This window comes from Chiloscyllium plagiosum, unplaced genomic scaffold (genome assembly GCF_037043375.1).
Source record: "Chiloscyllium plagiosum isolate Xiang-an unplaced genomic scaffold, Cpla_swu_hap1 HiC_scaffold_11, whole genome shotgun sequence".
In the NCBI taxonomy this organism is placed as follows: domain Eukaryota; kingdom Metazoa; phylum Chordata; class Chondrichthyes; order Orectolobiformes; family Hemiscylliidae; genus Chiloscyllium; species Chiloscyllium plagiosum.
Window position 1 is genome coordinate 72889922 of NW_028270149.1, and position 23066 is coordinate 72912987.

General features: G+C 37.3%; 1 protein-coding gene across 5 annotated transcripts in view; it reads right to left on the bottom strand.

The window, feature by feature from the left end:
- Window positions 1-23066, bottom strand: part of LOC122557122 (fibronectin type-III domain-containing protein 3A-like) — a 153702-nt gene that overhangs the window by 76018 nt on the left and 54618 nt on the right. For 4 of the 5 annotated variants that reach the window (XM_043704459.2, XM_043704456.2, XM_087992165.1 and 1 more), the window contains exon 2: window positions 14467-14598. The exons of the other annotated variant lie outside the window; for it this stretch is intronic. In XM_043704459.2, coding sequence (XP_043560394.1) covers window positions 14467-14486 — 20 coding nt within the window. In that variant the 5' untranslated portion in view covers window positions 14487-14598. The remainder of the gene's footprint in view (window positions 1-14466; window positions 14599-23066) is intronic. 5 annotated transcript variants of the gene reach the window in all.

Consider the following 23066-nt stretch of genomic DNA (forward strand, 5'->3'; position numbering starts at 1 on the left):
CTCTCTTGTGGGCTCCATGACAAGCTGTTCCAAAAAGCCATCCTGTAAGCATTCCATGAATTCCCTTTCTTTAGATCCACTAGCAACATTATTTACCCAGTCCACCTGCATATTGAAGTCTCCCATGATCAATGTAACCTTGCCTTTCTGACATGCCTTCTCTATTTCCCGGTACATGTTGCGTCCCTGGTCCTGACCACTGTTAGGAGGTCTATACACAACTCCAATTATGTTTTTTTTGCCTTTGTGGTTCCTCAATTCCACCCACACAGACTCCACATCATCCGCGCTATGTCATTCAATACCATAGATTTAATTTTGTTCTTAACTAACAAGGCAACCCCAACCCCTCTGCCCACCTCTCTGTCTTTTCGATAAATTGAAAAACCATGGAGGTTTAACTGCCAGTCCTGACCCCCCTGTAACCAAGTCTCTGTGATGCCTACTACATCATAATCATTCACTATTATCTGTGCCATTAGTTCATCGGCTTTGTTATGTATGCTACGAGCATTCAGGTAAAGTGCCTTAATGCTAACTTCCTTATCATTAGAGATGTTGGAAGTCATATGTCCTAAGTTATCCTTGCTTTTTACTGCATTCTCAGTCTGCCTCAATTTTAAATCCGCCTGGAAACATGCTATCCTGCTGCTTATCTTGCCATTTACCTCCATACTCCCTGTCGCTTTCACTTTCCCTTCCCCCCAACTCAGAAGTTTAAAGTCCTACTGACCACCCTATTTATCCTCTTCGCTAGAACATTGGTACCTGATCGGTTCAGGTGGAGACCGTCCCAACGGTACAGATCCCCCCTGTTCCAAAACTGATGCCAATGCCCCATGAAGTGGAATCCCTCTTTCCCACACCAATCCCTTAGCCACGTGTTTACTTGCCTAATTTTCTTGTCCCTATGCCAATTGGCACGTGGCTCGGGCAGTAATCCGGAGATTATGACCCTTGAGGACTTGTGCTTCAATTTCCTGCCTAGTTCTAATTATTCATAATAAATAATTTTTGTTTAGTACAGTAACTTGGTTCGTGTGTTCTGTCAATTGGATCTGAAAATCTAGTATCTTAGGGAATCTTTGCTATTTTTTAAAATCTTTAACTTTTGTACCAACTCTGGAAATAGCAGGATTGATTTCAAGCACACTGCTCCACAAGGCATGACAAATAAATTAACTTAAATGCATGCAAATGTGGTCTGTAGATGGCTCAGAGGGGTGATTTCCATTAAGTGTGTCACATTTTCCTCCTATTGGGTTATGGACTGTAATGTGGTGGGAAGATTGATCTGCCTCTTCTTTGAGATGTTCACACAAAAATTAAGTGACTGCGATTCAGAAATACTGCAGGCAGAATCCAACTTAGTTACTTGTTCTGTTCTCACCAAGAATTTCTAAAATATCAAAACAACTTTTTAGTAATAAAATAGCTTGACATCCACACAACGATCAAGTACATGATAATTAAATAAGTTCAGCCGACGTTCTAGGATGACAAATATTCTAAAGCCAAAACTGGAGGAAAAGTGCATAATGCATTAAATGAGAAAAACTGACACACAGAGAAAACCCAAACAGAGAGGAAAAAAAAGACTCAGAAATAGGTGATTGTGTGCATCTATGGATGATGATGAGAAATAGATTTTACATTGCTTACATCCCACGGTATTAAACATAATCTCAAAAGACCAATATCACCTCAAGCCAGTTTCAAAATTAACAGCTGCCCATTTTATTCACCAACCATTAATGCATATATATAAAAGTGATGTCAAATACAGAAATGAGATAAGTTCATTGCAAATAGATAATATAGGCTACTTTAAAAAGGCCACGTTCCTTCCTTCACGTTGACTTTTTTTCAAAAACTAGTTCTTGTAGTACCAATTTAAAACTTAAGTTCTGACAAAGTAAAAATAAAATTACGCTTACCCCTAAAAACAAGTACAATGATCACTGAAGCAATACAAGCTATATGAAACATTCTGTATATACTTCCAGAAGTTACTCCTTGTTCTGACGCAATGTTCTTTTTAAACCACTTTACTGAATGTCATTCAATTCTTGGTTTGCAGTGACATTTTACAAGTGACCTGCTGTATTCAATACTGCCCCAAACAGGATAAACATCCTACTAATGTTCTCTCAAAGCACTATGGATTCCAATTCAGTATACATTAGAGAAACTATTATTTAAATTATGCAATATGGTATCACTGACAAATCATTTAAATTGAAAAACAGACAAAATTTTATGATTTTTTTCAAGGTATGTATACAGTACAGCTTTATTGCTCGAAGAAATTTATGCAAAACTTAAAATCTACCACTCCAAGTTTTTTTGGCATCAACAAACTGATTTAGCTAAGATTGAGGTGTTAACACAGATCCTGGAGTAGAGTGGTGCTGGAAAAGCACAGTAGTTCAGGCAGCATCCGAGGAGCAGGAAAATCGACATTTCAGGTATTCCTGATGAAGGGCTTTTGCCCGAAACGCCGATTTTCCTGCTCTACGAATGCTGCCTGAACTGCTGTGCTTTTCCGGCACCACTCTACTCCAGAATCTGGTTTTCAGCATCTGCAGTCATTGTTTTTACCTTGTTAACACGATCTATAATTTTATGATTTCAAGAACTGCAGCAAATGTCTGCTGAAAGATTTATAAGCCAGTGTAGCAGATGGCCAAATCATACACCTATTTAAGACCTGAAATCTTTCATGCTGTGAAGAGAATGAAAAATACCATGTACATTAAGCAGCCAAAACTGGTTTCACCATTCTTCCACAGCAGGTGTTGATTGAAGGATATAAAAAAAATGTTCTTTTTCTGAAGATTAAAAGTAAACATATTGATAGATGCTTAAAGAGACAGAAAACAATTCTACTATTGTTAACTCCTTCCCCACAGATCATCTTCTAGCAAAATTAATCCAGTTGAAACTCGTTTTCAGCAACTGTCACCATGACAACTAGCTCAATAGAAAAACACTGCAAAAAATCACACAAATCAATCTCAACATTAAAGAATTGAGACATACCCAGCCAGTAGCTACACATATGTACTAGACTTTATTATTCTGCACCACATTGAATACATTGGTGATGCAAGTGAATTCAATTGCAAAATGCAGTTGATACCTCTCCTTTTCTCCATGACAACAAATCACAGAACAAAATCTCAGCCAAGCATAAGTAAGCATGCCTCAGTAGCGTGGGTTTGTTCCCTTCTTTAAACCTACAGTGAAGTCCCTCTACAACTCAGCAGAATACTAACATTCATTCGTTTTTTATATTGATTAATAACCCAGTCCAGTCTCTAGTGTTGAATTGATCACAATCATTGGAAGGGTTAAAGCAAGAATGAGAGTGGGTCTACTCACCAAGCCTTTACTCTGGTGTTTTTGATTAAAATGACTTATTCTGATTAAGTAACAGATTAGAATAAACAATTCAATTCACCAGCACAAATAGAGACCATTGCAGTCATTTTATCAGAACGTCCACTGCAAAAGCAACTTACTGATAGGGAACAGATTTAAATATAAATATAATTTAAGCATAGTTAGATTCACAAATAGAAAAGAGAACTTTTTTTGTTCCCTGGAAAACTAACAAAAACAACAATGTGACTAATTGCAGCATAGGCTGGCATTGATTTGCGCAGCTCATAGAAAGTTTAACAGGGTCATCGAATAGAATGGTCTTCTGAATCAAAGTCCAGAGAAGCAGCAGACAAAATAATCAAATACAATTCAGACAAATGTTACAATTATTGAATATCAATTTTACCATGTAGTAATGAACTCAGAGGGGAGTCTGTTGCGTGGTACATAAATTGCAAGGTTGCAAGAGTTCATTCAGCTTCATCCTCACTAGCTGTAACTCATGACCACACTGCTGCACAATTCCATGTGCTGTGTCTAAAGGATGTCAAGGAAAACCAGTGCCTCAACAATGGAAGGCAGTAATAGTTATTAAAATAAGAACCTGATTCAAGCTGGTATTTTAGTCTGCTTTCACACAGTAATAGTGTATAATATGACATTAAAAACTTAAACTTTCTTCAATAACCCCACAGTAGAAGGGGGAGGAGTGGGTCCAAAATATCTCTGAAGGAGATTGTTACAGAATTGAGACAACACATCCCAAGCTAGTCTGATTCTACAGCCCCTCCCCTTTGTAATGTACAGAGCCATTGACTCAAACAGAACTTAGCAAAGGTACAGATCTGGACATCTTGAGCAATTTAGTTTTTTGAGCACTGTTAGATTTCAAATATCAGTTCACCAGAAGTTTCTTTATGGTAACTCAAGGAGAGGATACAAATCACGAATCTTGAGCTGCCACTAATCTGCAGAATCCTGAACAGAAGACAAACAAGCAACTGTGCCATGTCAAGTTTGCCAGGTGCTAGAATATCAGAGTGAGTCACACAGTATTCACTGTCTTCCACTCTTCAACATGGAACAAAATATAAAACATAATTTCCTTCAAATTTGGAACTTGAATTTTAGTCAAACTTGTGGATTAGCATCCAGTGAAATGGTCCTCAATATAGCCTTTACCATAAAGAGTCATAGAGATGTATAGCATGGAAACAGAACCTTCGGTCCAACCTGTCCACGCCGACCTGATATCCCAACCCAATCTAGTCCCACCTGCCAGCACCCGGCCCATATCCCTCCAAACCCTTCCTATTCATATACCCATCCAAATGCCTTTTAAATGTTGCAATTGTACCAGCCTCCACCACTTCCTCTGGCAGCACATTCCACACAAGTACCACCCTCTGCGTGAAAAAGTTGCTCCTTCGGTCTCTTTGATATCTTTCCCCTCTCACCCTAAACCTATGCCCTCTAGTTCTGAACTCCCCAATCCCAGGGAAAAGACTTTGTCTATTTATCCTATCCATGCCCCTCAGGGTCCAACTTCTGCAAAAATTAGTTAATCTCAGCATGGCTCACAGTGGATGCACAACAGCCATAATTACTTAGAATCATGGGGAGTAAAGATATTTGTCAGGTTTCTTTTTGAGCAAAGTTTAGTCCTGATGGCTTCGCATCACTGTTCTGACTTGTATAAGAAAAGTACCCAAATGGGCAAAAGGATTACAGCAATATTGCTACCTTCTTTAGGAAAGCATAACACACTGGAAATTAGCACAAAAGAGTACAACTTATTACATTTTACACTGGGAACTATTCATGTAGATGGCAGAAGAGCAGAATGCTTCTGCCAGAGCTCCTTTGCTCCACCTGTACTTTTTCTTTCTTTTGCCCTTTTTATTTCTTCTTCTCTCCTCTTAGCACCTGAGGCAGGTCCCAGAGCAGCAACAGGTGCGGGCAGCAGGTCCCGGAGCAGCATGTGGGAAGCAGCTGCATAACAGAGACCAGTGCAGGGGAGGCAGCCCTGGAACTTACCTTGGAGCAGCTGAGCACTGGTAGGAACAGACTGGAGACTAGGAGCAGAAAGGGGCAGCTGTTGCACTGGAGTCTGGCACGGGCAGTCAGACCATGTGTGGAGTTCCTGCACTGCTACAACGTAATGTTTATTTGAAGTTTCTTAACTTACTGTCGTGGGATTGTGTTCAAGTAAAAACTGAAATCAGTGAGTGGCGACAATAGCCTCTTTATTCAGCAATCACAGCACAAGTTTGAGTTGGCAACAGAATCCCGAAAGACAGTTCTTATATATCATTACTATAGTGTTACATTTTTCATCCATAGAACACAAAGGTTTGAAAGGCTTCTGTCGTGGGAGACAGGAGATGGGTTAAAAATGTGACAACTGATGGCTGGTACTTCTGATGGAGTGTCTGCTTGATTTTTAGAGTTATTAGTTCTTTTGTCTTTTAAATTTGTAAATGTTAGTAAAAATACTAGGCTTTTTTCTCTAAATAAGTTAGAAATCATTTAAAAAAATTCTAAACTGATTACCACAGCTGTGATGAGATTTACTTACTATTTGCCATAATGAGATTTATTCATCCATGCAATTTCATGCAAGTCCTGTTTTTGTCAGTTAGTTTCTTAAAGGGATAACAGCCCATTTAAAAGGTATTTAACACGTACTTCTGATTAATATTATAATGTTTCGTAGAGACTTGATGGGGATGGTATTATTCTGTATGCTGAATGCAATAATGGTTTAAATTTGGATACTACAGAACCATGGTTTTATGAGTGAATGGATGAAACCGTGTATTGTAAGTGACGGGTTAGTCAAGGGTTATGAATGAATGAACAAGAACCTGATATTAATGAATATAGTGAGCTGGTGAGTAAGTTAATAAACATAGCCTAGAACACAATATCTCACACTGTGTCAACCCTTTAATGATGTCCTATTTTAAATTTATTTTTCAACTCGGGTAAAGTAATGCAACTACTTTTATTCCTTGGTTGTATTCATGATTTGTGCCTAGGCACTGGCAATTAAAGATGGCATCATGAGGCAGACCTTGTAAAAGCTTTTCCATGTACTCCTACAGTGGAGAACATGTGACAATAAAGCATATTCTATTCTATTCACTTGCTCAAACCCATGACAATTCTAATCTGTTCCAATTTTTTGATCAAAGGTCACAGACCTTTCTTGATCTACAGACTGCCAAATCTAAATATTTCATTTAAAAAGTGATCTACAATTAACTGGAAATTAAACTACTAAAATTAAAAGAACATTCAGCATACCACAATAAAGAGCAATGAAGCTTTTTAAGCAAAATTACAAAATGTAAGAATATAATCTAACTGTTGATGGCAGTATTAAAAGGTCTTTAAAGAGATAACATCTACTTCCCAGAGGTGAACCTACGTTTATACATATTGTATAGGACAAATGCTGCAATAATTAAGGGCTTATTAATTTTGTTAAATATGATTTCTAAAAATCAATTGCCATAGCTCTAGTAACCCCTCCCCAACAGTAATTTTCTGTTAAAAGATGCTGATTAATCGAACATTTAACCAGTTCACTAAATTTTACTTTGACTGTTTTAATTACATTAAGAAACAAGGATAAATTAGGAAGCAGTTTTTTAAAGCCTTTTTACAGACAGAATTGAATTGAGGCCTGACACTCAGCAGTGTCACATTACAAGAGAAGCAACATTCAAGCCAAATTTAAGCAAGATGAGTCTTTAATGTATTAAAAGTAATGGTGACTTCATAGATTAGACATTTACAGTGCAGAAGGCCATTCAGCCCAGTATGTTGGTGCTAGTCAAAGATCATTAATCCCATTTCCAGTGCTTGACCTATAATCCTGAAGACTGTGGCAATGCAAGTGAATATTTAAACCCTGCCCAAGTGTTAAGGATTTCTGGAACACCTACCCTTTCAGGCAGTATACTGCAGACTCCCACCACTCTGGGTGAAAAGATTTCTCATCTCCCTTCTTAGCCTTCTATCTCTTACCTTAGAATCTATGACCCTTGGTGATTGACCCCCCCTCTATAAATGGAAAAAAGTATCTTTCTATCCATTCTACGTCTCCCAATCATACCCATTTCTATCAGGTCCTTCTGTATTTAAAACTAGCATTTATACCTGATCACTGATCAACATTTTCAGGAGTAGATTTGATTTTGCATTGTTCAGACTACAATAATACTGATGAGATTTTTTAAAGACAAAACCTATAAACTACATTTATAAACTTTTCAGCTGCTTCAAACCATCAGTCATGTTTATAATTTTGCAGGCAGCAGATGAAATGTTAAAAATTTATTTATCAAACAAATAATAAAGATCAATATCAATTTAGCGTATCACTACCAGATGGCACTGAGCAGCTCATTGCCTCTCACGCTCTTCAATTGGAAATAAGATCTTTAAACAAACATTCAATTAAAACACTAATCACTGGACATGAACAATGACAGCTTCCCTAATTAAATAAAATGGAATCCTTCACTGCCAGAATATCCACTACTTTTCCCAAAACTACTAAATTCAAAATACTAAAATTTAAATTTCAAAACATAATGTCATAAACCAGTTGATAAGTTATTTATATCTAACCATAAAACTGATCGTGAATCCAAGAAATAAGCTCAGCTTTATTGATGTGGTTAAATGAATGGCTGTATTATTCTCAAAACCAGCTTCAAATTCACAAATTGCCAGGCAATCTCAATCCCTTACAGTACAACCCCTGATTAGTTCAATTCAACCTTTTTTTAGCCTCTCCCGCAAATATGCATTGCCATTTCAGCTGCTTCTCAACTGAGAGGGGGGTGGGGGGGGCATGGTATGGTTCAATGCGCTTGTTTCAAACTCATATTTTAGTATTGAACAACTTTTGAAAAACAAATTTCTATTTCTGTAAAACTGATTTTAAATTGACTGAACATTGTCAGAGACTACAGTTAACACGAAATTTACAGAAAGTTTCAACCATGCAATGGCTCAAACTTCATTTCATAAACCTTAGACCAAACATCAATATTAACTTTGACACTTCCAAATTTCTTTCATAGCCATTTACCCATCTACCTTCAAAGAGTCTTACTCCTCTGAGATCACCTCCCTTAGCCTCTTGATCCTCCATCTTTTTCTAATTTTCAATAGGCAGGTTGGCATGCTTTTGAAAACACCAACAAAAAAAATCAAAGTTTTTTGATGATTTGCCCTTTGCAACAGAAAATGATAATTTTTAGATAAAACTCACAATGATAAATTAATCGTTCTTAAATGTTATCCCTTCACCTGGTCAGATTTAGTAAGGTAATATCTCAGGCGTACATTGTTCAGGAATTTTTCTGTTCTATTAAGTAATTTGGTTGGAAAAGTGAATTTATTTCATTATAAATATACAGGCAAGTTTGGGAATGCCAACCTACGCTTCACCTACAATTCCAAGCTTTAACTATACTATGAAATACATCACCTGCAAGCATAACACTTCAGTCGCCTAGACCAGAGTACACATTACAACTCGTCAAACCATATCGCCCATTCACTTAAACTGTCTACATCAATTACACCTACTCACACTTATACCTTTGTTAGTTTTGCATTATTTTCAATGTTGCTAAGTCATTTATATAGACTACAAATAGTGGAGGTTCTGGCACAATCCTTGTGGCATTCCATTAGTTATAATCTACAAACTTGAAAATACTCCATGTATCTCCACACTCTAATTTCAGTTAGTTAACAAATTTTGCATACACGAACTTCGAGCAACTCCAGGAACTTTTATTTTACATATTAAGTGTTTGTATGGTACTTCATCACAAAAGACTCTTGGAAATCCAAGCATATGAAAACTATTGGCTCCCTTATGCTGATACTACCAGTGACATCCTCAAAATGACATTTGTCAAACGTGATTGGTCTTCCATAAAAGTCAAAACGTGTGGCGCTGGAAAAGCACAGCAGGTCAGGCAGCATCTGAGGGGCTGGAGAGTCGACATTTTGGGCAGGTCTTCCAAAACACCATGTCGACCCTGTCTCCTCATGCTGAGATTTTCTATATGCATAGTTTCAGATTACTTAATAATAGATTTCAGCAATTTTTATTTGTTCATGGAATGAGTGCACTACTGTACAGAACAGTATTTACTGCCTCTCCCTAATTGCTCAGAGGGCATGGAAGAGTCAAGAGCATTACTGTGGTTATGGAGTCACATGTAGGTCATACATCAGGTAAGCATGGTAGATTTTCTTCCCTAAAGGTCAAAAATGAATCAACGGGGTTGTTAATGACAATCAACATTGGCACAGGGTCATTAGACTTTTTTTTAAATTCCAGATTGTTTTTATTGAATTCAAATCTTATCTGCAATGGTGGGATTCATGCTCCTACCCTAGGAAAATTAGCCTGGTGTTATGGATTACCAAACAAATAATACTACCAACATGAAACTGCTTCCCCTAAACTGTCACAGTATACAAGGAACTAAAGATTTCTAAAGACTTTTAGAAATCACAACTAGTGCATCTGCTATCTATATGACTACCTTCTTTAAAACTCTGATACATTCAACAAGATCATAGGTATTGGCTGGCTTTTAGTCCATTAGATTTCTCTCAATAATGTTCTTCTGTTAAGTTTTTCACTCTTATTAGCTTCTTGGTTCCTTTACGTGATATGAGTTTTCCATTGTGAACACAAACCAAATACTTTTGCAATGTTACTACAATTTTCCGATGCAAATTTCTCCGATGCCTACCTGTAGGGGGCTAACGTTTTTGATTCTGTTATGATCTCATCATATGCCTGTAAAATTTATGAAGGAAGATGGAAATACACAAACACATCTGGAGGACATTCATATCTGGAGTGCTGATGTGTGATAAAGGCTTGCGACATCAAATCATTTGTGGACAATGCAGAACTTGGACAGCATAGTCACATGACAAAAACACAGCTTGTTATTAAAAACTGAACATTTTTGAACAACCTGAAGCTGTTTTATTTTAAAAAGTCACAGTACTCAAGGGGTTAAAAACATTGCTTGAAAAATACAACTTTCTGAAGTTAAAAGGTGAATAGAAGGAACATCATCCCACATCTCTCTTCTGTTGATAATGTCTCTTTAAATGTTTGTAAGGAATATTAAACCAGTTGATACATTCTTGGTTAGTTTATTCAAGAAACTTAAATGTGATTCACAATCCCACCCCTAATACTAAACTAGAATATTTCCTACTTATGATTCTGATGAATTTCATATAGATTTTCTTTTGCCTGTAAGGTGGTCCATTTCTGACCGTATTCCAAAAGTCAAATACTGGCATTATCCATAAAGCAATAAAAGATAATGATCTCCAAGATGCATAACTAGCCATGAGTTACACAAAGTATATTCATTATAAATTCTTGATCTCTACAACTGATAACAAATTAGCATTGACCACCCCACCTGTACTCATCAGGTTACAACAATGGACCATAAGAATTTTAAATTAGGGTGCACTAAGAATTATAATATTTCACAGCTTATTAATATGCTTTGAAGTAATAAATCATTGCAAAGACCCTACAGTTTACTTTAAAGCAATAATAACAATAAACGAAAAACAATAAACACCATGGGGGGGCACAGTGGTTAGCACTGCTGCCTCACAGCTCCAGGGACCCAGATTCAATTCCACCCTCCGGCGATTGTCTGTGTGGAGTTTGCACATTCTCCCCGTGTCTGTATGGGTTTCCACAGGGTGCACCGGTTCCAAAGATGTGCAGGTCAGGTAAATTGGCCATACTAAATTGCCCATAGTGTTGAGGGATGCCTAGGTTAGGTGCATTAGTCAGGGTAAATATAGGGGAATGGGTCTGGGTGGGTTAATCTTCAAAGGGCTGGTGTGGACTTGTTGGGTTAATGGCCTGTTTCTATAGCGTAGGGATTCTATTTAAAAAAAGTTCTATAAAAAACTCAAAACCTGCAATATAAAATTAAGATGACAGCTTAGGGTCCTCTATTTGTCCCTAACTGTTAAACATCAAACGGGCACTGAAGATTCTGGACTACTTCACTCATTGATAGAGGAAGATCAAAAGATCCAAACGATCAACAAAAACATGGTTCAAAGATCAGTGTAGTCTCCCAGAGTCTGACCTGGTTGAACGAAGCTCAATAATAAGTCATTAGCTTGCTGAAGTATAAACAGGACAGCGAAAAACAGATAAATAGTTGATCTAGACTTTGTCCTTTATGAACTCTGTTGACAGGCATCTAGGAATAGTTTAAGGTAAAAGCTTACTTATTTACCTTTGTTGTAGCACTGGCAAAGACAAAGAAAGTATCCTTGTTTAAAGCCTTCGTATCAACCAGGAATCGTACTTTGAAAAGCCAAACATTGATTAGCTTCAAGATTACATATAAAGCCAGGAAGATATTTGTATATAATTGGAAAAAAACACCAACATGCTTAAACCAGTTATAAAGATTTTTTTTTTACCACAAATGTCGATCTTGCATTATTGCCCAAAGTAATGCTATGAAAGTAACAGCAGTTGCTGAGGCTACCTTGGGAAGCATACAGATAAAGGTGACCACGAAGTGGTAGAGGCTGGTACAATTACAATATTTAAAAAAGGTATCAGGATGGGTATATGAATAGGAAGGGTTTAGAGGGATATAGGGCAAATGCTGGCAAAGGGGACTAGATCAGATTGGGATGTCTGTTTGGCATGGACTAGTTGGACCCAAAGGTCTGTTTCAATACTGTATGACTATGATTAACTGACAATTCACTGCATGCATGGCATTTTTTGAGAAAACCCTGATCACCCATGTCCTTCATATTTAAAGAAATAGCACATGATGCTAACATACAACTTTAGTCTGGATGTAGTATTCTATACCTAAAATGACAGAATCTAGGAGACCATTTTTCTTGTCATGTTCCAATGAAATAAAAGTTCCAATGCAGATCCATAAACAAGAGAGTTGCCATTCAAGGCAGATAAAAGAAATTCTTCTTCAAGGATCAAATTTTCAACTTTGCAACAGAAAGGTTTCTTGTGCACGTGAGAGGTCCAAAAGAAAGTTCAAGTGCAATCACGATAAATAAGTCTAATAGGCAGCCTTAGCCTATACTATCCAAAAGGGAAAAAGTCAGCCTAGTAAACTGCACAAGCACAACCAAACTAAAATCCCTCAAACACCTGAGTCACACTAAAGTTGCAGTACCACATCCTTATAGGTACAACAGTACCCAAACTAGTGAAATCCTCTGAATCATAAAACCAAGTTACTTCAATCCCTCAATTGAATTGTAGCTTTACATTCTCGAGTATCTGATGTTCTCCATACATATTAGCACAAAAATACTGTAATAATTTTCGTTGGCTTTAATGGATTAGAATTTACTGCATATCTATAATCTGTGAATAGGTCAGAAACTAGTAAACAATTCAAAATGTTTATTAAAGCAAATTTATAGCTACATTTCTTTACTAATTTTGGCCAAACAGAACAGCCAGGGAATTCCTAGAGGCATGGCACTCATCCACAGATTCAATCAATAAGCACATCGACCTGGATCCAACATACTGGCCAATGCAACGGACAGCTGGAACTGACAACAGGAAGCGGCAGATTCAAACCACTACAAATGCCGGAGGAAAGATCACAGAAGCGCTTCACTGGAGGCTCCCAAGCACTGAGGATGTCACCTAGACAGGGGTCGAAACGTCTGCAACACAAATTCCCAGCTCGGCGAACAGAACCACAACAACGAGCACCCGAGCTACAAATCTTTTCACAAACTTTGAACACACTCTTAAAAATATTCATTTATAGGATGAGGGTGCTGGTGGCTAGGCCAGCATTTCTTGCCCATCCCTAATTGCTCAGAGCACAGTTAAGCATCAACCACATTGCTGTGGGTCTGGAGTCACATTTTGGCCAGACCAGGCAGAATGCAGTTTCCTTTCCTAAAAGACATTAGTGAAGCATATAGGTTTTTCCAACAATCAACAATAGATTTGTGGTCATTGTTAAACTCTTAATTCCAGATTTGTTTCTTTTTACAATGGAATTCAAATTCCACCATCTGCCATGGCAGAACCTGGGTCCTTAGAACATTACTGTAGGTAGTGGGGAAGCAGTGGCCTCATAATATTATCACAGGTAGTGTAAACAGCTTATTTCCTTTATCTAAGGAAAGATATATTATCATTGGAGACAGTCCAGAGAAGGAATACTCGGTTGATTCTGGGTGAGAAGAGATTTTCTTACAAGGAGTGGTTGAGTAAATTTGATCTGTACTCACTGGAGTTTAGAAGAATGAGAGGCAATCTTATTGAAACATAAAATATTATTCAAGGGTTTGACAGGGTAGATGTGGAGAAGTCATTACCCCTTGTGGGTTTGTTTAGGATCAGAAAGCATAAGCTCTAACCAAGGTGAGAGCACATTTAAGACAAAGGCAAGGAGACAGAGCTGCTGAGGCTGTGCGTTAAGAATACTAAAGCTGAGATACATAGACTTTCAATTGTTAAGGGAATCAAGGGATATGGGAAACAGCAAAATGGAACTGAGGGTTATCAGATCAGCTATGATATCACTGAATAGTGAAGCACAGTTGATGTTCTAAACGGTCTACTTATGTTCCTTCATCGTATGGTGTTCATCATGACCTTGGATTTGTAGTGAAAAGTGCAACTGAGATCTTTAAAGTATATCTTTTGAGTCTGAAATAAAATAATGTTACCCAACTACAAAAAACAGAACCTCATATCTGTCACAAGGACTATTCTCATGAACACCTTGAAGGCAAACAAAATATTTAGGTGGATGCAAAACTGTTTACATAAAGCAATTATGCAAATGAGTTTGAAAATCCTATATCCAATTAGGAACAGGTATCCTTGACATATATACTAAACAATTAGGTTCAAGTTTGCTTATTATGAATTAAGCTTTGTTAGCTCCTGCATTACATTTGGATAAAGTGAAGCTTTCAATTTCTAAGAGAAGATCCCAGTGCTTTTAGTTCAGCACTCACCTGTTGTCCGCTGTCCCCATTGACTATATGAGGTAGAAGTGGAACATCATTCATTAGAGTAGATTCCATGGGAGGCTGCTCTGCCATTATCACTGGAATGTTCATTCATTGATAGCAATGCTTTTACTCTCCCTGTCAACAAATCACAATAAATTTAAATTTATATAAATAGTGACTAAAATATTGAACTTACTGACTTTTCAAAATTAAAAATTGTCTGCCGAAGTTTTATTGCTATGGTATCTAATATTAAGGTATCAATCTCCATTCAAAGGAGACTGATAATCTATCAATATCAGCTTGTTTTGCACTGATATTTTGCACAATATCTGAATGGAGATGACAATTTACCTCATTTTAACTCATTTGCCCTAAAAGATCTGGCATTGTTATTTTCATAAATGCAAATATCCATCAAGTAATTTCAGTGTTTTACCTAATTCTTCACCCAAAGAATTCTATTGGTATTAGTTATTCAGTGTCAAGTATTTATTGACATTAATTAGAAGTTATATTCACATTTGTTTTAATTTGGAGCAATGCTTTGAATTTTTCTGTCAGACCATCTACTAAATATTATAATGCTAAGATTAGCTCAAAGCTAGCTTTCTCTGTTTAAAATAGATAGGTCTAAACTTCTTTTTCCATAGATCAATTCTCAGCTCTTTGGGCCCAGTTCAATAACTTTGCTTTGAACCGCCTTCAGGTTTGAATGTCAGTGTATCATAACCTCAGAGATCATAGCTTGGCATATTATCATTATATGTTCAGTCTGGCCGGAGTACTCAGCATTCCTTGTACTTTTCTTCTGTTTAGGTTATTAAAAAAAATTTGTAAATCAGCTCAACAAAGGTTAATCTGAAAATTCTTAAACGCAGCTAATTATGACAACAGGAGTTGGAACGCAGGTTACTCATTCTCAATTCAATTTCCTAAACTCAGGAAAATAAAGTCAGTAAAGAGGAAACCTACTTCTGCACACTCAATTTCCTTTTCAACCCTCCTTTGACATCAGCAACTAAAGAGATTTCATATTGTTTTATGCCATAATCAAAAGGCAAATATTTAAACTACCCTCCAGTTTTGCATAAATCAATGAACGAGAGATTAAGACTGAATTTTTAATGTTAAGAAATAAACAAACATTAGTGCTCATTTATTTCCACTGTTACCTTATACATTTATGATTCTGGCAAATATTCAGATAATTCGACTTAGTGATCTTCAAAAGTAATAAAAAGACAAGACACCTAAGTATTTCATCTTAGCATCAGCCTAATTAAATCTCTCATCCCAGCAATCTAACTCAAAAGACAAAAAGAGACCTAAACAGTGAACATCGCTGATCAGTGAAAACAAAGTCTCATTCAAACAAATAAAGGCACTGCATGCACACTGGATAGGGCAGTAGGAGTTATGCCACTTAATATTTACCTAAAACCAGTTGAGGAAGAAGTTCAAAAGAAACTTGAAGGACTAGCTGACCAATCATTGACCATGTACAAAAAATTTCAGCTGGCACGAAGAAACAGCAATGGGGTATTATGTTAAAATCAGTTTATACTAAACATACAGTCATGCCAAATGAACCTGTGTCATAATTTGGTGAACTGCAAAACTGCTCATTACCACATGTAAGGGCCAATTCAAGCATAAGCAGCACAAACAAAACTGATCCCTAGTATTGGAGTTGAGAAATGATGAAGAATTCAGGCTTTGCATCATTAAAAAATACATAGGCTGCAAAAAAATTAAGACAGATTTAAAAATCTGATTGTCTTTATCTCCGTTAAGAACACAAGACCATAGATACAGGAGTAGAATTAGGCCATTCAGCCGACTGAGTCTGATGTGCCTTTTGATCATGACTAGTGCGTTTCTCAACTCCATCCTCCTACCTCCTCCTCCTAACCTTTGATCCTCTTACTAATCAAGAACCTGTCTTAAATATACTCAATGACTTGGTCTCCACAGCCTTCTGCAGCAATGTGTTCCATAGAATAACCACCCTCTGAAGAAATTCCACCTCAATTTGAAACGGATGTCCCCTCACTGAGGTTGCGCCCTCAATGTCCTAGTCTCTCCTACAATTGGAAACATGTTCTCCATGTCCATTTTATCCAAGCCTCTTAGTTTCTTTAAGTTTCAACCAGATTCCCCTTCAGCCTTCTAAACTCCAAGTACAGATCTAGACTCCTTAGCTGCTCCTCATATGATAAGTCCTTCAACCCAGAGATCATTCTTGTGAATCACGCCTGGATCTCCTCTACAGCCAGCACATCTTCCTTAGATACGGGGTCCAAAACTGCTCACAATATTCCAAATGTGATCTGATGAGAGCCTACCACATGCTCAGCATTACACCCCTGCTCTTGTATTCTCGTCCTGTTGAAACAAATGCTAACATTGTCTTCCTGACTACCAAATGGAATTCTCTTAATCTCAAGAGAATTGTGAGCTAGAACTCCCAAGTCCCTTTGCAGATTTCCAAAGTCTTTCCCCATTTAGAAAATAATCTATGCCTCTATTCTTCCTAACAACGTGCACAATCTCTCACTTTCCCTCGCTGTATTTCATCTGCAACTTCTTTGCCCACTCTCCGAGCCTGTTCAAGTCCTTCTGCAGCCTCCCAGATTCCTCAACATCTGTCCATCCTGTGTCATCTGCTAAGGTAAGTTGGCAAAGATTATGTACAAAGTTTTTCAGCTAACATTAAAAAGCGAAATAAGATGCTAATTTTTAATCTGTCCTGCCCCTCTCCTATTTGTAAAGTGTTAATGTAGTTTCTTCAGGAATTCTGACCTGTTGCCAGCTAGAATCATTCTCTAGATACATTTCTAGTAGGTACAAGCGATCCTGTCCCAAAGGGGTAATTACAAGTCTTTTTGAGGACTCTTCCTGAAGGACTGAACAACAATTGTTAGGTCAAGGGTTAGTGGTTTATTTACACTCTGTAGTCCCATTAGCAAGCAAAGTTATGCTGCTCTGAACTTGGCTCTAATCTTGCATTCTTGTCGTCTGCTGGAAGATAGCCAGTGATTTACTCTTCACAGTCAGGGTGCATTCAGTAATTAGCTATAGCAGATTTGACTGCCTGACATTTCCTTCACTTTGCAAATGGTGATATATTCTCCTGCAGAACACCCAAGTCAAAGGAACAGTAATTGCCATATCTTGAATAGATCAATGGACCATGAGATCACCATCATGACCACTACAGACAGATGCTATTTTGTGGCAAGAATTGCTCCTGAAAGAACTGCAGATCAGTCTTAACAATGGGAATGTAACAAAAAGTTTAAAGAGGAATGGTATTTTTTAATACAATGCATATTATTAGATGCAACTTTTACAGCCATTTTAAACAAATGGTTCATTGAACCAGAAAAAGTGTTTTAAGTTTGGATCTGATCTTGCATTTCTGTCATTTCCCTGACCAGCTTCACTATACCCAAACTGAAGTGCAAGCTTTAGCCCCTCAATGGGGATTTAATTTGCTCAAATGACATCGGTGGAAATGTATAAGCGGATGAGTGTAAGAATATGGGAAACCGCTGACTGGCATTGGGTTTTTCTTTTTGATAAGCTGCTCCTGATATGCTTGTAGCTTTCTGGAGTTGGTTTTTCTGTGTTAGTGCTTCTGGTATTCTGAAGCTGACGTGCGCCGGTTGTTGCTCACCATGTTCTAGAACAAGAGGGGTTTTCTTCATTCTTATTCCAACCAATTCAGGATTATCAGTTTTGTAATATGGTGCACTTGATATATACAGTTTGCAGTACAGGCAAGAAAAATCTTGTTCTTTGCAGATAAGCTGTATTTAGACAGCAAGATGTATACACATTGCACTTGTTCCAACTCAAAATTAGTGCTAGCCATTCTCTGCTAATGCCTTGACCAGAGTCAACTTGCCTAATTTAAAATTCAAAGAAGACTTGGCAGTCAGCCATCACTTACTGGTGTATTTTCCATGGCAACACATCTACTAATCAGTCCACTTGCCAATCAAGCAGCACTTTCCTCTCATACAGACCATACTTTCCCTTTGTTGTCCTGATGTGCTCAAGTCAAGCTAAATGTGCCTTTTTCCAGAAAAATATACTTTATCTATACTAGTTTCAGAATACAAGGTAAACCACGTTTCTTTAATAAACAAAATTATTCTTTTATTAAAATAGAGACATAACAACAAAGATTCAAGGCTTTATAACAGTCTGAAATATGAAAGTAATTATCAACCCTTCGAAATAACCATGTCATAGAATCACTGAATCGCACAAAACCAAGTTATTCAGCCCATCAATTCTGCATCGACCCTCTGAAGAGCACCCCACCCAGACTCAGTGTCCACCTTATTGTGCATGGTCAGTCCACCGAACTTACACATCTTTGGGCTGTGGGAAGAAAATGGAAAACCCAAAGGTGGCCACACAGACATGGGGAGAACATGCAAACTCTACACAGACTGTCATCCGAGGCTGGAATTGAACCCAGCTCCCTGGCGCTGCGAGGCAGCAGTGCTAATCGCTGAGCGACCGCATTGTCATTTGCGCATACCTGTTTAAAAAAAGAAACTTTTTCTGCAATGATTAACTTTAAATAAAACTTCAGTTAAGTTATAATCAATTTTGAAAAAAAAAGGATGAGACTGTAATGTTCCAGATGGCTTTCCATCTTGCATCCTGGTACACTTAGATGGACAATGAGGCCTTCCAGAATTTACTCAGGAGAACAGTTGCATCAGTTGTTTCAGCTCTCATACTTCCAAAAAGGTTTCTTAAAAATTTGGGAAAGAATGTGTTGGGTAGTTTGTGTCTTGGCAGGCTACACCCCAACTAACTTTTCCAAACAACATCCAAAACAACCAAATCCCTAACCAGCCATAAACCTGGACATTCCTGGACAGTTCCAGGGTGTAATAATTCCAGTTGTTTACTTAGTTTCATTGTCCAGTCCAGGAACTGTTGTTGAAAAGAAAGTTCAAAAAGCTGAGTGCGCAAAACTAGGCAAGCAAGCCTCAAAAGTATGATTTTTGATTTGCAACAACTGAATGAAACACATGAACGGCATACTCACTCACCTTCCTGACGAGGAGCAGAAACAGACAGCTAGCAATGTCACCCACTGCTGAATTTCCCAAAGCGCAATATACCTTTGCGAGCAGGTAACGTACCTTTGTGCTACTCTGGCTTCACCGTACGACCTTTTACATTTCTGATGCAATTATAAGATAACTAACTTCATCCAACAGGGCATTTTGTAGTTATTTGAGTGCTTGCAAAAGTTAATGCACTGGCACGAAATGATATTCCAACTTACAGGACTAAAAGGACAAAGGGGACAAATATTACATTTTGTCTCCAACATGAATAATCCAACTGAGCACACATTTAAGATATTAATGGATATTAAGAGTGGGCTTGGGAACAGGTGAAAAATGTGCAAGACAAAAGTCAATTAGAAGTAAACTAATACTACGTTGCTTTAAGACCAACAGTGGCTTCACTATTTGCGACCACTCCAACACTCAAAAGGCAGTGACGTAAATAGTGGTCTCTTTCAATGTATCAAGGTGGAATAACATGTGAGCCCAATCCAGTTTGGGATGGCACCCAGAAATGCAGTAATTTCCTATTGTGAAAAAAAGTGATAATCTTGATACCCAAGGTTAAGGAGAACAAGCCATAAAACGTATGTCAAAAACGCAATCCAGGTTGGATGTTAAGTAAGCACTTATATGAATCAAAGTTGAATACAAGGCCTTTTGGATCAGTTTGCACTAAGGCTTTTATTATAGCTACATTATCCCATGGAAATGTATAGCCTGCAATGAGAAAAAACTAGCTGCCGTGCACCTTCTATAAATGTGCAGTAATTTAACAAAGCTTTACAGTAAACATATATGGGCCATGATCCTGGTAAATGGAACTACTGGCTGACCCTGATAGTATAATTTGGAGAAACTATTAACTTTTTCCACTTCCTCACTCTCAAAGCACTAGGCCTATTCACCACTGGTGGCCTGGCATACTGTTCTTCTGGAGAAAATAAAAAGCCATTGAGACAACTTGGATAATCTTTTCACCCATTTCATGCTGGAGCACCTTTTTCACGGCATCAAATAAGGGTTTGATTATTTATCAATCCATCACTAATCTATAATTAGCTTCTTGCCTCTGAGTCACGGCAACCAATGGGTATTACATACCTGTTTTGTTATTGTCCGGAAGTATCTTCGGACAGTTTAACATATATTTGCAATATATAGTAGATATACATGTATAGAAGAGCATAAAATATATTTTCTGTTAGCAGATTGATAACTATGTATAATAAAGCACATTGTTAAAAAGAACATTTTGATTCAGTATTTAATTTCAAACGTGGTATATTTTCCGAAAAAAAATACAGTTTAGATCTTTTGTTCAATACAATGCTTCAGAAGACAAATACAATTAGCTGTCATTCATACCTCACCAACAATGAAAGACAGAGGGGAAATATCCCTCACATAATGTTTTATTTTAAATAAGATATTCAAATTACTTGGTTCTAAGTATTTGCTTTCAAATGAAACTGCTTAGTTTCATGTATTTCTCAGGTCACCTGCAGATTCAGACAATGTCATCATACAAATACATTTTAACATCCGATAGGACACAATCTAATAGTTACATTAGATCTTTCACAATGAGCAATATAGCCTGCAGTCAATAAAATGTGTCCTGCCCAAGTACATTTTAATCTCAAAGTCTGGTTGAGTTCTTTTTTCAGGGAGTTGGGAGAGGGGGGTAAGAGGTCAGTTCATATAGCCCTGCACAACCGCTGTTTCAGATTACTGAAAAGTATTGATTTACTTTAATCCACAAGTTTCACTTCAGTCTTTCTGATGGATTAAATAGCAAGTATTTGCATTAGATGCAAATTTAAAGGGTATTCTACATCTGATATGATGTATGAACAACACCGTGGTGAAAACAGCACCAGGTGGCACTGGCTAATTATGAGCTAGTTTTATCACAGTAAGTATGTTTATTATTAGTGAACACCAGCAAATATAGAAACTGAAAATACAAAGAATCAAGATTCACATTTTTATGAAGTCACATGAACTTATTTTATATCAAATCAAGTAAAAAATAAACAGGTCACATTTCACAAAATAATTAAAGTTTTGTTGCAGACCAGAGCATACCACAATTTGAATGGCCAACACAATTCAAGAAACACTGTAGATTTCTTTCATCTTTCAACACAAATTAAGATGCCATTGGAGAAACTTATTCACTTCATTTTACTACAATTCAGAGAAAAAATATAAACTGATTCTGCACTAACAGAACTTGGTTCTCATTAGAGTGGAGGAAGGCAAACTTTTTGTAGTTTTGTTACTAAATTGTGTAGTAATAACTTTACAGCCAAAATTTAATAATTGCCAAAGGGAGAGGAAGGAAATGTTAGATGAAGCAAATCAGTAATGAACTGCTCAGCCAAAAAAGCAATTCTAAGATTATCAAACGTACACCGTGTCACCTAATTAATTTAAACCTGCAAGATTCTTTAATAGATTATGTCAACTTAAACCAGAGGCTAATTCTAGAATCCTATTCCTTTGACCACTCAAAAGGAATGACTATCATTCACCCAGACCCAACAGATTTGTCTGATTGAAATACTGCAATGTCAACATGCCACATGTACTGTACCTATTAAGGGGTATTAAATAGAGTTCACATCTACTCACTGCAGGTGGGAGATGAAAGAAAGATGTATGTATGTTATTTGGCATCCGTTTTGCACTATGAAAACAGCATTTTGTATACATGACCCATTATGAGGGAAAACAATCTTGAACTCAATAAGTTATCCAACTGGAGTTAACCAATAAACTCCAACTGAGTTTCTGGAAATATACAAGTATGCATTTAGTTGGCTTCTACTTCTAATTTCTCAATTATCACTTTCAACAGATCTTATAATCAATGGCATTCTTTTTCTCTTAACCAAACAGTTGTTAAAAAAAATCATAACTTTGCAAGAGTGGTATTGAAAACAAGTTATATTTTCAGTTAAGCTGACAGGAATGAAAAGATTCCTGGTCAATTTATTAGGATCATAGATTGAATACAGGAAGCAGCCATTTGTGCTTACTTTCTGCAAATGTAATTTAGCTAAATTGATTCCCCAGCATTTCCCTGAACCTTGCAAATGATTTCCTTTTGAATGCTTATCCAATTCTCTTCTGAAAGCCAAAACTGAATTTGCTTCCACCACTCTCCCAGGAAGTGCATGTCAATTATAATGACTCACTACATTAAAATAAATCATACATCTGCATAAGCCGTAAGAGCAGAAGGCCCGTTGAGTCCTTTCTGTTAATCAATGACAGAGTCATAGAATCCCACAGCATGGAGACATGCCCTTTGACCTAAACTGGTCCATGCCAACCAAAGCTTCATGGGACACTGGCATCAATTTTAAAACCAGGGGGATCTGTATCAATGGGACTGTCTCCACCTGAACCGATCCGGAACCAGTGTTCTCATAAAAAGGATAAATAGGGTGGTCACTAGGACTTTAAACTTGTGTGTGTGTGTGTGTG